Consider the following 13,476-nt stretch of genomic DNA (forward strand, 5'->3'; position numbering starts at 1 on the left):
TGGCTCTGGATATGGTCGTGGATATCTTTACATAAGTAGGTGCTAATTAGTCTTTTTAAAATTGCTTCAATTATTTCATTTTGTTTAGTGTTTGCTTGTGTCACTTTTTTTGCTTGTGAATGTAAATTATAAAACTCTTCCACATACACATCTTGTACACGCTAAGATCTTCAAGCACTCTGCATATTCAGTATAAAATCACAAAGGAAACAAAATGTTCAAATTTCTGCTCTGTGTCCCTATTCCTCTCCAAGGAGGCTTGAAGTTCTCCGTTTGTCTCTTCAAGAGTCAAGCAGCTCTCTTGGTATTCTTACAGGCTTTTTGCTACAAAATCACACCAACAGAAGGGCCCTGCCAGGATCCTCAGATCTGCGGTACTCTCTGATGGTTTGGCATTTAACAGGGGGTGTCCTGGTGAGTTGAAATAGTTCTCGTGCTGGTGCAGGCAACCACCACAGGTCTCCTCACCCCAAGAAGCTGTGAAACCAGCGTTCCCTCACCCTTCTGCCATGCCATGGCGATGCTCAGCGGCCCTCAGGGCAGCGGACACCCCCTGGCTTCTTGCCCTGCCCCTCTCCTTGCATCCCAAGGGGAAGCCAAGCCACGGCCCACGATTAAAAGGTTCACAGCTTTCCTGTCAATTTCAGCGTGCTGGATATGGAGGGGAACATTTTGAGCTGCACACCCTTGGTGCCAATTAGATTAACCAGAGACCGGCACCTGTGAGCACTTAAGGGTGTAGACACCACGCTTCAGTCTCATTAAGCTAATGAATTAAGTCTGCAGGGCTGTACACCCGATGTCTTCATTTGCAGTCCCTGGCACCTCCATCATTCCGTCTGCCTAATAATTATTTTGCACAATTCGCACATCTCCAGGCCTTTTTTTTTTTCTAATTTTTATTTTTTATTTTTTTTTCCGGATGTTTACGCAACTACTTTTCCAGGCCGTTTCCCTGCAATTAGCTTAATGAACTTTCCCTGGGAGTCGCTAGGCGATTACCTGCCGGTTTTACCCATCACCTAGAGGCACCCTGTGGGTGGCGGGGGGCCAGCAGGTTATGGGGCCGCCAGCTGTGAGTTGCCCGGTCCCCCCACGTCCCCCTTGTCCCCTCCTGTCCCCTCCAGCAGCTGCTGAGCGCTGCGGCCGCATTTCCCCTGCGTGTCGGCAGGGTTCAGTGGCTGGCTGGGCGCAGCGGCGAGGGAAGGCGGCCGGCTCCACAGCCGCCCCTCCCGCCCCGCAGCCTTCCCCTCCTCGCCCTGCGCACCCCGGCTCCGAGCCTGGCCGGGGGGGGGGAGCTGAGGGCGGCGGTGCCCACCCGGCAGGGCTGCCGGCCGCCTGCTGCCTCGCTCTCTCTCTCCCTAGCCCCGGAGGTGAGGCACCTGTCAGCGGCCGGGCCGAGCCGTGCCAGGCGGAGGGAGGCAGGGAGGGAAGGGGGCGGCTGCGGCGGGGCGCGGCGGCTTCTCCTCCTCCTTCCTCCTCCTCCTCTTCCTCCCCCCCCGCTCGGCGGCCCCGGCCGCCTGCAATGGCGTTGGGGCGGCTGGCGGCTGCCGTCAGCTCTCCGCAGAGCCGCCGAGGAGGAGGAGGAGGAGGAGCGGGCGGCCGGGTAAAGCAGCGGGGGGAGCCCCCCCGGCACCGGGCTTTTGTTCCCCGGGGCCCCGCCGCAAGGTGCTGGCGGTGCGGGAGGGGAGCGCTGCGGGTGTGCGGGGGGCTCCGGGGCTGAACTTGGCTGCCCGCAGCCAGCGGCAAAGCGGGGGCGAGGAAATGGGCGGCGGGGGGGGGGGGGACGGGGACAGAGCCCCGCAGGCACCGGGATGGGCTCCGGGGGCGGCCGCGACCCCGGCTCCTTCCTGCGGGTGCTGCGGGGAGTTTGGGTGCAGCTCCCCGAGCTGCCAGCCCCGTTTTTTTGGGGGGGGGAGAGCCTCGCCTTTGATGGCACCGCTACCATTTCCCGGAGAGAGCTGGGGAAGCGGAGCCGCCGCGCTTGCATGAATCTCTCCATCTCGCTCGATGCGCGCATTGCCATGGTTATTCGTGAGTAACTCGGGCGTTCGTGGCTTTTTTTTTTTTTTTTTTAATTTTTGGGAAAAATTCGCTATCAGGAGGAGCATTTCCATGCTGCCTCTGCTTGCCTGCCCGTGGCACCGTCCTTCTTTGTGAGCCGGGCACTGCGGAGCGGTGCCCCCCCGGCTCGCAAATGTCTCAGCGTGCAAAAGTTTTGGGCTGACAAGTTTCCACGTGTCGGTGTAGCGTGAGATTGGCATTTTATTTTATTTTATTTTTTTTTTCCGCTTCTTTTGTAAAATCTGTCGAATAACCGCGAAGGGAAATCAGGGCTGAGATTTAGGGAAGCGCAAGTGCCTGCCGGTTCAGGGAACCCTGCTTTCTGTTGCAGGTTGAAGCTGCTGCTACCCTCCGAAGCTCTCTGTCCTCTGTGTGCTTAGGGACCTGCCTCCAGAGCTTCTCCCGAGGATGGCCCCGCTGCAGGGCACTGCCTCCTGAGGAAAACCCTTCCCGAGCAGGATCTCGGTTGTAGCAGCTGACTGAGAGCGGCACCGGGGAAACTATGTGAGCTGGTTTTGCAGCCCTGAAGTAAACATGATGAAAACGGAGTCCTCGGGAGAGAGGTCGACCCTCCGGAGTGCCTCTCCTCACAGGAATGCTTACAGGACTGAGTTCCAGGCGCTGAAAAGCACCTTTGACAAACCGAAATCAGATGGAGACCAAAAAACGAAAGAGGAAGGAGAGGCCTCTCAGAGCAGGGGAAGGAAATATGGCTCAAATGTCAATAGGATTAAGAACTTGTTTATGCAGATGGGCATGGAGCCCACGGAGAGCGCTGGAGTTGCCCCCAAGACCAGGGGGAAGGGTGGCCCTCCATCGCCTCAAAGACGAATCAGGCCCAAAGAATTTGTAGAAAAAACAGACGGTTCAATTGTAAAGTTGGAATCTTCCGTTTCGGAAAGGATTAGTAGGTTCGATACTATCCACGATGGCCCTTCTTACTCCAAGTTTACCGAAACTCGGAAGATGTTTGAGCGAAACGCTCACGAGACGGGCCCCTCCAATCGCTATTCCCCAAAGAAAGAGAAAGCGGCGTCCACCGAGCTCGCGGATGAGTGGTGCAGCTCCAAGTCTCACAGGGGCAGCACCGATTCCCTGGACAGCCTGAGCCCCAGGACTGAGACCGTCTCCCCAACGGTGAGTCAGCTCAGCGCCGTGTTTGAGAACGCTGACGCGCACAACGTAATCGTTCTGGAAAAGGCAGAGAACAACGAAGAGTACTCGGTAACTGGTCACTACCCGCTAAACCTCTCCTCCACTGTCGCAAATATCTCCTCCCCTGTTGCAAACCTCGAGGGCTTCAGTCCTCTGAAGGATGCCAGCACGTGGTCTCCGCCAGCCAAAGCGGCTGCAGGCCCCATGTCTGTTGAGCACTCCCAGCAGAATAGCGCGCCGTCAGCACCGCGACAGAAGGTGTCTACAGGCACGCCGTCAGGTTCAAAAACCATTGAAGAAATAAAAAAGAATGCAGAAGCAAGTGCTGACCCTGGTGAGAGCTCCGTGGGGAGTCAACAGGAGTCGGTACTTGACAGCGAAAGATGTGTGGACAGTTCTGCGAGGAGTAAGTCAAAAACAGACGCAGAAATTGCCTTGCGACCAAAGGAACTGTCAGAACATGCAGAGGGCATCGCTGATAGGCCTGAAGCTGCAGAAACACCGAGAAATTTAGTTTCAGATTTAGCAGCAGATGCCGTTTCGGATGCCACCGACACCCATTATGATGATGCAAGTGAAAAAGAAGTGCATGAAGATGTGAATAATTTTCAGAGTTCCCATGTGTACATGCACTCTGACTACAATGTGTATAGGGTACGATCGAGGTATAACTCGGACTGGGGAGAGACAGGTACCGAACAGGATGATCAGGATGACAGTGATGAAAATAACTGTTACGAGCCTGATATGGAATACTCTGAAATTAATGGATTGCCAGATGAAGACGAAATCCCAGCCAACAGAAAAATACAGTTCAGCCGTGCTCCGATTAAGGTAAAGTTTCCTACATTCTTTTTCTGCGGTTTGGTTGATTTTCAAACACAGCTTTTCATGAGGTACGCTTTGACAGTTGAATTTGGCTCTGAAAAGATTGCAGAGGATCTCTCGGTACATGTTTTTATTGCAGTCAGCCAGCGAGCGTAACCTTAAATGAAGTAAGGAAGCTGAGCTCTGATGAGCTTGTGTCATTTCCTAGGCTCCTTGATGGCTGACTGAGCTCACAGAAATTGGGACTGACAGCAAGGCTTATGAACTCTGAGAATTTTAACGTGCATGTTTTGACTTACACGACTAACTATAATCACGCAGTGAAACATAGAAGGGGGTATTTGGTGGCCTTTGTGCTGGTCGTTGTATTTTTTCTCATCTGAAATTGTGCCTCCTTTAGATCAGATGGCTTTTCTTCGGCTCTCCTCAGATGTTCTTTAAAGTCACTGCGCTTAAACACTGCGTCATGAGATGTAGTGTACTGTTGTAGAGTGGTTCTCCCTCACTAGCAGAGGGCCGTCACTGTCCTTTCTGAATTGCTCTTGTCTTTTCTAGTAGCATCTTCACTCTTTTAAACTTTACTAAACCCTAATTTATGCATGTTTAGTATATGTCAGTGCAAGTGAGAGGCTACAGAAAGGTAAAAGCCACTTGGCTAAAATACCTGGCTGGGTTTGTTGCAGAGTTCTTTCTGCTTTCTTTTTAAGTACCTTGAAATTACGGCTAAGAATGTGGGCTGTTTGGGGTATTTCCAGCTAGGAAGGAATACCTAGCTGTGCTTTGTTATACCAGCATTTGACTACTGAGTCTCAGGGATGTGTTATAAAAGCATTTTATTTCCAAGCGGTGCAAATGGTCTCAAGTGCACAATGCAAAAACATAGTCATTTTTCCAGAAATGACTCTTGAAAAAGCAAGATATGGTGGAGTACTTGAAATGTACACATTCTTAAATTAAAAATCTTTTATTCAGATGCACTTTACTGTTGTTGTGAGGATTTATTAATGAACATTATTAAATCAACTAACAAGTGTCACTGCTGAACATGAGGGAATGTGATTTGCAAAGTCTGCTTTATCACCATCTGTGGTTTGTGTTAGGGTAAAGTATATATGTTTGCATATTTTCTTAATCTGAATGAAGTAACCAGGTTTCCATGTTTGTTTATTAGGGGGGTGGAGGAAGGTGAATGGTCTTGTGTTCTTTGAGCTTGTAAAATACCATTTTTTACACTGAAACAAATTTCCAGAGCCAAGACGATGGATTTTGTTGTTGTTGTTGTTAGTATTTTATTCAGGCTTGTGTCATTCACCAAGAATTCAAACAGTGTTTGTGCTCCCTCTGGATTATTCATGTAATTAAACTAGACCGTTTTCTTTAAATTTTTTGGAGATGAAGTAGAGAAAACTTGTATTACAAAGGATTATGGAAGTTCCCCCCTCCCTCCCCTTTCCCCTTAGGCTGTCCGAACAGACAAGATGATGTTTCTGCCTTCTGAAAAGTTTATCAATCATGCATAGAAGTTGCTTTATAATATTTATTACAGTTCCACAGTATAAGAATTCAGAAAGCAACTACACTGATACTATTCTTGATGTTAAGATTTGTTGCTTTTCCAGTTTCGAAAGAGCTAACAGTGATGTTGCTGCTTTGGTGTATTACTGCAGGCTGTCTGAATTATGCTATCATGCCCAAATGTTACAAGAATATTCTCTTTTTATTTAGATAAAACAATTTTCTTCTTGAGATCTTTGTGCTATATTTTTTTCATGTTATGTATTATCAAGTGATAGTAACAGTCCATCAATTGTTTGTTGAAGTAATGAGAGAGTCCGTTTGTCATGGCTTTAGGAATAGAGCATTCTAAACGAGCTTACCCAAAGTAAAAGAATCATTGCTTTAATTATTTTAGCATTGTAGATGGCAGGAAGACAGAATAAAAGCTGCATGTAGAGAGGAGTGTGGAAGAGGTTGGGAGATCCCATGCGAGTGCTTTAGTCCCGGGCGCCGCAGACACGTGCAATCCGCTGGGCACGTGGAGAAAGCAGAAGTGAGACCTCGAGGAAGGCTTCGCTAAGAGGAAGAAGCACAGCAGAAGCTGTGGAAAATGAAAAGCTGCTTTTGCCTAGCCTTCTCCCTCTCCTCCTGTGCTCCGTGACTCCCTCGGCCATGGCATCACTGTGGGCAGGGATCTGGGGAAGAGCAGCTGGGGAAAACCCTGCGGGTCCTGGGGAGCTTGTGGTCCTCTGGGATCCCACGTTGCCTCTTTGACAGCTTTGCTAATTCAGCACGCTGCTAGGAGGTCAACATCCATCTTTGATAAGCAGTTTCTGTCCAGCAAGTGTGTGTCAGTGGTCAGTGGGGACTTGTGCTCTGTCCCGTCTCGCACTTTTGGCATACAGATTTAGCAGATCACTCTCTTCAGCTGCCCAGCGCATGGAAATGATGCTCACTAGCCAAAGAGACAGTAACTGTGTAAGAATTTTTCCATTCTTGACAACTTAATGTGTTACTGTGCATAATGTCTTTTGTTAATACTTTTCTTAGTTGTCTTACGCATAGTATAACTGAGAGAGAAAAAACACAAAGCAACTTAGGAGTATTTTCTGAACTGCTGAAAACCAATTTGCCTGTGTTAAAATGGAGCAATTTGTGCTCAGCTACTCTGCTGCACAGCAGTATTAAAAGTCCAATCCAAACTTGAGATGTTTAGTGCGAATTTCACGGTATTGTTCCTCCTCTCTCCTTCTACAGGTGAGCTCTGAAATAATTAACAGAATTGGCATTTGAATGTGTATCCTGCAAAACGAGTGGGTAGTGAGTGCCACTCAAGGGTCTCGACAGCATAAATGTCTTTAAATCAGTGATGGTTAAACTATTTTTTCAAGGGAATTTTCAGGTAAATGTTTAAGAAATAAATGAGAAGAGCGCTAAGATGGAAGAGCAAAGAGATGGAAGGAGATTCTGTTAGCATGTAGGGGAGGCCTTTTGTCCCATAAGTGGAGATGCTTTGGACTATGAGAAGTACTGAAATATAGGCAGGAGGATGAACAAATAACGTTTTATTTATCACACTGATCAAGATTGAATCCTGCTCATTGCTTGAGCAGGAAACTTATTTAGGAACTTGCTGTGAAGAGAAGCGCTCAAGTCAAGGGTTACTTGAAATTCTGCTCTGTTGGAGCCTGTAATTTCCCTGTCACGGATCCCGTGCTCTGCTCTAGGACTGTGTGTTATGGTTGCTGATCTTGTCTGTGTTGGAGTAGGTGGCTGCCCGGGGGTCACTGCAGGCTTGGGGAATTTCTTGGTGTTTGGAGCGTCGCATCACTGGTGTGAGCGGTTGTGCAAAAATACAATCAAATGTTTTTTTGTTTTCCAGGATGGTTTTCTATGAAAACAAAAGCAGAAATCCTGTGGTTTATTGGTCTTTAGTTGAGTTTTGCAGAGTTGACTGGGGTTTGGCGCTAAAGAGTCAAAGAATCATTGAGGTTGGACTTGATGATCTTGGAGATCTCTTCCAGCCATGAACCGAGCACTGCCAAGCTCACCACTAAACCACGTCCCTTAGCACCTTATCCATATGTCTTTTAAATATCTCCAGGGATGGTGGCACTACCATTTCCCTGGGCAGCCTGCTCCAATGACTATCAACCCTTTCAGTAAAGAAATTTTTCCAAATATCCAACCTAAACCTCTCCTGGTTCAACCTGAAGCCATTTCCTCTTGTCCTGTGGCTTCTTGCTTGGGAGAAGAAACTGACCCCCACCTCATCATGGTCTCCTTTGATGTAATTGTAGAGAGCAATGAGGTCTCCCCTGAGTCTCCTCTTCTCCAGACTGAACAACCCCAGTTCCCTCAGCCGCTCCTCACAGGACTTGTGCTCCAGGCCCTTCACCAGCTTCATAGCCCTGCTCTGGACACAAAATTTGCTGCTTCCCAAACATTGCAGGCTAATTGGGCAGGTTGGCCAGCAGTGCACAATTTATTACCTCGTATCTTTGCATGCTTTGGCACCTGGGAGTGTATTAATTGTCCAAATCATAAATGTTTATGAGCCATCCTTCCTCTGTCCTGGATGGAATTAGGGTGGAAGATGAATGCTCACCTCGCTTTCTTCCCCCAAGTATGGTATCTTGGTAGCTGATGGCTACACCTTCAGTTAGTGCCCTCTTCCTGGCACAAGGTACATGTTGAACCATTTAAAGCTGTTTGGTGTCTGCTGCTGACCCTCCTTGTGCAAGTTTCTGCTGCTCTGACTTTGTCCTGCCCAGCTGAGGAGCTTGGGGAAGGCAACTTGTGGTGGGACGAGGGGTGTCCCTAGGGATAAGGGAAGCTAACAGGAATGGAAGGGATACTGCAGATGTCTCCTCCATGCTTCGACTAGTTTTACACAAAGGGGTTGTAAGCACTTGTGAGTGCTTCATAGCTTCTTTCTCTCTTCTGTGGTGCAAGGTGAGTATGGCATTTCAGTTTTCTGGATTGTGTTTGGTTCACATTTTCTTTAGGAATCTGAATTCGTGCTTTTCTCTTTTTTTTTTTTTTTTTTTTTTTTTTTTTTCAAGTGAGCCTTTGAAGAGGTTTTACAAGAAGTACCATGACCGTAGTTTAGTGTAAAGTATAAATGACAGTTGTATTTACTGAAGTTGTCCTGAAATTTCTTAGGAACTGTATGCTGTTCTTTTTTGTTTGTTTTTTAATTTAAAAATCAGTTGAAGGAGCAATTTTTTCCTATAGTTATTCCCCATTTCTCTCATTAAAACATATTCAGGTTTGTGAATTATGGTGAAGAATGAGTCTGAAACAATTTGACACTATAATTACTTTGGAAATCATTACTCTCCAAAATATTATTATTCTTTATCTAATAAACATCAAAATAAGGTATGCTGAAAACATTTTCAAGTCTTGGTGTTGAGAAAGGAAATACTTCTTGGCTGATTCAACATTTAGTATGGTATTTACCCATGGCTATTAAGATGTTGATGAATTGTTTTGGATCAGGAAGTCATACGTCAGAGTTAACCTGTCCACAAGCATTTTACAGTCCCAGGCTTCTGCCTTGCTCATAGTTCTATTCGTGTTTCGATTAAGTGAATACGGAGCTGAATTTGGATGATCTCCACATCTCCCTGCAAGGCTCAGTGAGCCTATGATTCTCTAAATGAAGTAGTCCTGGCATGAGTTAGGGCACTTCTGGGAGGTGGATGTCAAAGGCAGGACTTGCAGAAGGATCTGCAGGCTATGTTATATTTAAAATGAGTACAGAATCTGAGAAATTCGTCTGTTTTTGAGTGGGTTGCTTAAGAATCTTTACAGATAAATAAAGATGCGTAGCTTCCTTCTGAAATCACAAAGGGATTTTTGCTCTTTCCTTAAATTTGCTTCTCCACTCTAGCTCCTGTGTCCATGCTTTGGTTACAGCATTAGGAGAGGGAAGGTGGTTTTGGCTGAAGCACGAAAGTAGGAATTAAATAGCCTCAGGCTCTGGCACTGATTTCTCTTGTAATATTGAATAAGTCACTGAACCCTTTATGCTGGTATTTGAGCTCTGTAAAATGGACAGCAAGATGTTTAACAACTCTATTAATCCCCGTTTGTAAAGTAGTTTGAGATACTGAGCTATTGTTTGGGTAGCTTGAGCTATGCATATTCTGGCACATAACATGAGTTTATGCATTTTTTCAGGCATAGGGAACTCTACAGACAGGGTAGTCATACAGTAGGTTGTGTTGTGTTGTTATCAGAGATTGTGATGCTAACTTTCATTATTTGTAAAAGTTAACAACTTAAAACTTCTTTGTGCTGGTGGTACAATATATAGAGCATTTCTGGGACCTGGCTTTATGTTTTAATTACGTTTGTTATGAGAAATCTTGGCAGAACCTTTAATATCTTTTGTCAGGGAAAGGAACGATAAATATTTTCCTGTAAATACGAAGCATTCGAAGAGTGGATGCTCTCAGGTGAAGAACAACGAGGAAGGGATAAGACATTCCAGCACAAGTCTCTCCTACATGGTTATCTCATGTGAAGTGCATTATTGAGGTGGGGTTGTATGCTTTCACTGAATCAGTCTTCTGCACATGGTAATTTCAGGTGCAGACAAGTTTTCTTACATTAAATATTCAGGAAATTATATTGGAATACAGTAAATACAATTAAGCTGTTATTCTAGCCCAATATATTGTGGAGAGTTTAATTTCATTACTAGGTCTAGGGACTGGTTATTCCTGGATGCAGTGTTCACACACAATTGCTGAACTAAACAGAAATAATGTTCCTTAGATCTTGGGTTTACAATCACTGGGGACATTCGAGAAGAGCCGTTTGTAGAAACCAAGTTTACATTGAGTGGTTGGTTGAATGAATCAGAGGTTTACGCGGTTTAAATTTAAAGGGTTTTCCAATTAAAGGTTTTGAATTTCGGAAGTGCAGACTGAAAGCTGTAGGGAAATAGACTGAAATTAGGTGAAACAAAGAGCTAAGGGAATTAAGGTTGGGTTCTTGGAACCTCCATGATTCAGAATTAGAAAACCTGTATTTGGATTTGCATCCCAGGAAATGGCAGAGTACACGAGCAGAAGAATCACAGACCCGACTAAAAGAAAAGTCAGCCAAGGAGAATATCAGAAGCTAGCCAAGAATTTGCAAGGAGTGGCAAAAGGGGTTGTTTGAAAAAATGAAAGTTGTCAGATAGTTCAGAAGTTTTAAAGTGTGAATAGGATCTTGCCAGAAATCAAGCTGAGTTTGACCTTGTAAAGGAAAATAATCCAAGAAATAGAAAGCTTTTTATCTGTTAACTACAAAACAGGACAGGAAGCGGGGTTTTATGCAGTAAGCAGGAGGTTGTGATTAGAACTATCATCCCTGGTTTATATTAATGTTTTGCCTTCATTTTTGATGCAGTTGGTCATGTTGCACATAGGGTCATGATTAAGACTGAAATAAGGGTGTATGGGAAGAAACTCTGACAGTGGAAATTCTTCGAGTGAAACGAAGATGAAGTCTAAAGTTCCCAGTGCTCACGTTTGATGGGGGCTGGAGGGAGGAAGCTGTATTTCAGAAAGTCTTGTAGCAAACATTTCAAAACACACAGAACTAACAGCAGTATCAAAACAGAGATGGTAATTTAACTGCAAAAGAGCAAATGCAGCAGCTATTTTTTAGAATAGAGTAGTAGAGGTGGTTCTGGCAGCTTGAAAATTCTTAATCTTTTTTTTTTCTTCTGTAGCAAAGCAATAGAAGAAACTTTAAAAAGAATAATTGAAGGCAGGGAGGCAAATGGAAAAATGGAATACATGTGGATGGATTTATGAGAGGTGGCATATGTCAGACTAAATTAGTATCTGCCTTTGATGAGATGGAAGACCTTGTTAAAAATTTCAGTAGTTCTCTTTTTGGAAGTGGGAGCATGCTAATGACACTTGCTTATGGCAGCAAGTGGGGAAGCCTACCATTGCATAGAAGGATTGCAGTAAAATACGGGCGACTGGGCAGACTTGAGCTGTGGAGGTGGATTTATGGGTAAGAAGTTTCACAGCAAACTCCCTCATTTGTAGGGAGAGAGCTCAGGAGAAAGCCACCCTGCGACTCGCTCTCGCAGAATGACAGCGGCAACCCGCAGCGTAATGCAGCTGTGAGGACGGGAAATGGCATTCTGGATACATGAAGCAACATATTTTGGTAGCGGTAGGGAATTTCTGAAAGTCTTTTTATAACTCACTAAGGAGACTTCATCAGGACTGTGCTGAATTTTGCTTTAGCCCAGTGGGTTTGCAGGAGAGCTGCAGCAACTAGCTGCTCTTAATCTTTCCTTTTCGTGGTGAGTTCCATCATAAAACAGGGGGGTTAATAAATTTATCTTGCTCAGTGAGGGATGGCAAAGTCTTGAAAAAGAGCATAATTGCATCTCTGGTATATTCATAAAGAAAAAGCACCTGAGGGCTAAGTGGCAGTGTTCCCCTTTTAAGGTGGAATTGAGCATTTTCCAAGTAGGATTAAAGCATTGTAATGGCAGGCAATGACACAGACAATTTCCTTCTCTTTTCCTATGCTCCTAGTAGGCTATTGTATTGTCTAACAGTGTCTATTAATTCCATTGAGGGATGGAATTTCCTTCAGCGCTGTTGAATTTGCAGGCCACGAATAATCTGTTAAAAAAAGTCCCTGCCATTCCTGCAGTTAAATGGTACAAAATGATACCTGTTGTTCTCCGGTGCCCTTCTCATAGGGCAGTGAGAGCAGGAGCTGATTTTGCTCACCAGGACCGATCCAGGGGACCTGTCAGCCCACTCGGGTATTTCCATATGATGAAGTCAGGGGAAGGTGTGAATGGGGAATTGAGCTCTTACGAGAGGTTTGCCTTGTGTTATCGCACATGGAGCAGTGCTTTTTAGCCTGTGCACATCTGTATCTTTCCTATGTTCCTCTCTGCAGTCTCCATCTACCTCATTATTCAGTGCATGGTCTCAAGGGCATAAGATGCTGGTTCTCGTTGAAAGGATATCTTTTAATATTCTGACTGTGCTGCATGTAGGCCTAGTGCCTTTTAGTTGATAACGTTCCCGTATTATGCATTTAGTATTCACATTATTTGTTTAAAGGCAGTGAGCTATAGAGGCTCTTAAAAGTCATACTATCAAATTCCTGTCTAATTCATCTAGATTATGGCCTCCATGGTAAATGAACCTCTCAAGGTTTTATCCAGCTTGTAATCATCTTCACATCTTTTTAAGCTTGCAGTCGTTTTTAAGATTGACATATTCAGATATTGACATATTTTGACTCTGTAGGTGTGTGGATTCTGACATACTCAAGTATTTTACTGATAGCTCTGCTTTCCTAGAAGCCAAATGTACCTGTTTGTTAATGTCAGTGTGGGTAGTTGTCCAGTAGACTTTATTGTACTTGGACTTACTAAACAAAACACTTAGAATATTTTAATACTATATAAGGGCAAACCAGGGAAAACTCTTGATTTTGGAGATTTTGAGCACTCTAGGGGGAAAAAACAAAACAAAAAAACAGTAGTTATAAGCTAGAAATGTGGCGAAGTATACTACTGAAACCAATAATGTTTCAGTATGGTGTTGAAGACCATGAGCTACCAGACCACACAGCTTTTTATTTGTCTTTGCCAATCCTTTTCCTTTGGAGTAGTTGCTCAGTTCTATCCCCTCTATTAACTTGGAAAGCTACCTAAAAACTGCATTCTTGGTATTTTGCACATTGCTTTTGTGTTAATATTTAAGATCTGGGGAGGGGGAAATCCCCTTAAATTGAATTGTAAACTTTTTTTTCTTCTCTCCTTATGGCCAGTAAAGTAGTTTCCATCCTTAGTAGCTGTAGGTCCAAAATGACTACTAGAAGTTACTGTCTGTAAGTACCAGTGCGTGATAAAGTCATTACCAGTAAGTCTTGACCATTAAA

At 45.0% G+C, this 13,476-nt stretch overlaps 1 protein-coding gene across 1 annotated transcript in view; it reads left to right on the plus strand.

Annotated features, from left to right (window-relative positions):
- The first annotated feature begins 1,823 nt into the window (after positions 1-1,823).
- PPP1R9A (protein phosphatase 1 regulatory subunit 9A) overlaps positions 1,824-13,476 on the plus strand; it is a 147,109-nt gene continuing 135,456 nt past the window's right edge. Inside the window, 2 exon segments of the mRNA XM_068673984.1 lie at positions 1,824-2,034; positions 2,396-4,053. Of these exon segments, the coding sequence (XP_068530085.1) occupies positions 2,599-4,053 (1,455 nt within the window). The 5' untranslated portion in view covers positions 1,824-2,034; positions 2,396-2,598.

Source organism: Anas acuta, chromosome 2 (assembly GCF_963932015.1).
Source record: "Anas acuta chromosome 2, bAnaAcu1.1, whole genome shotgun sequence".
NCBI lineage: Eukaryota > Metazoa > Chordata > Aves > Anseriformes > Anatidae > Anas > Anas acuta.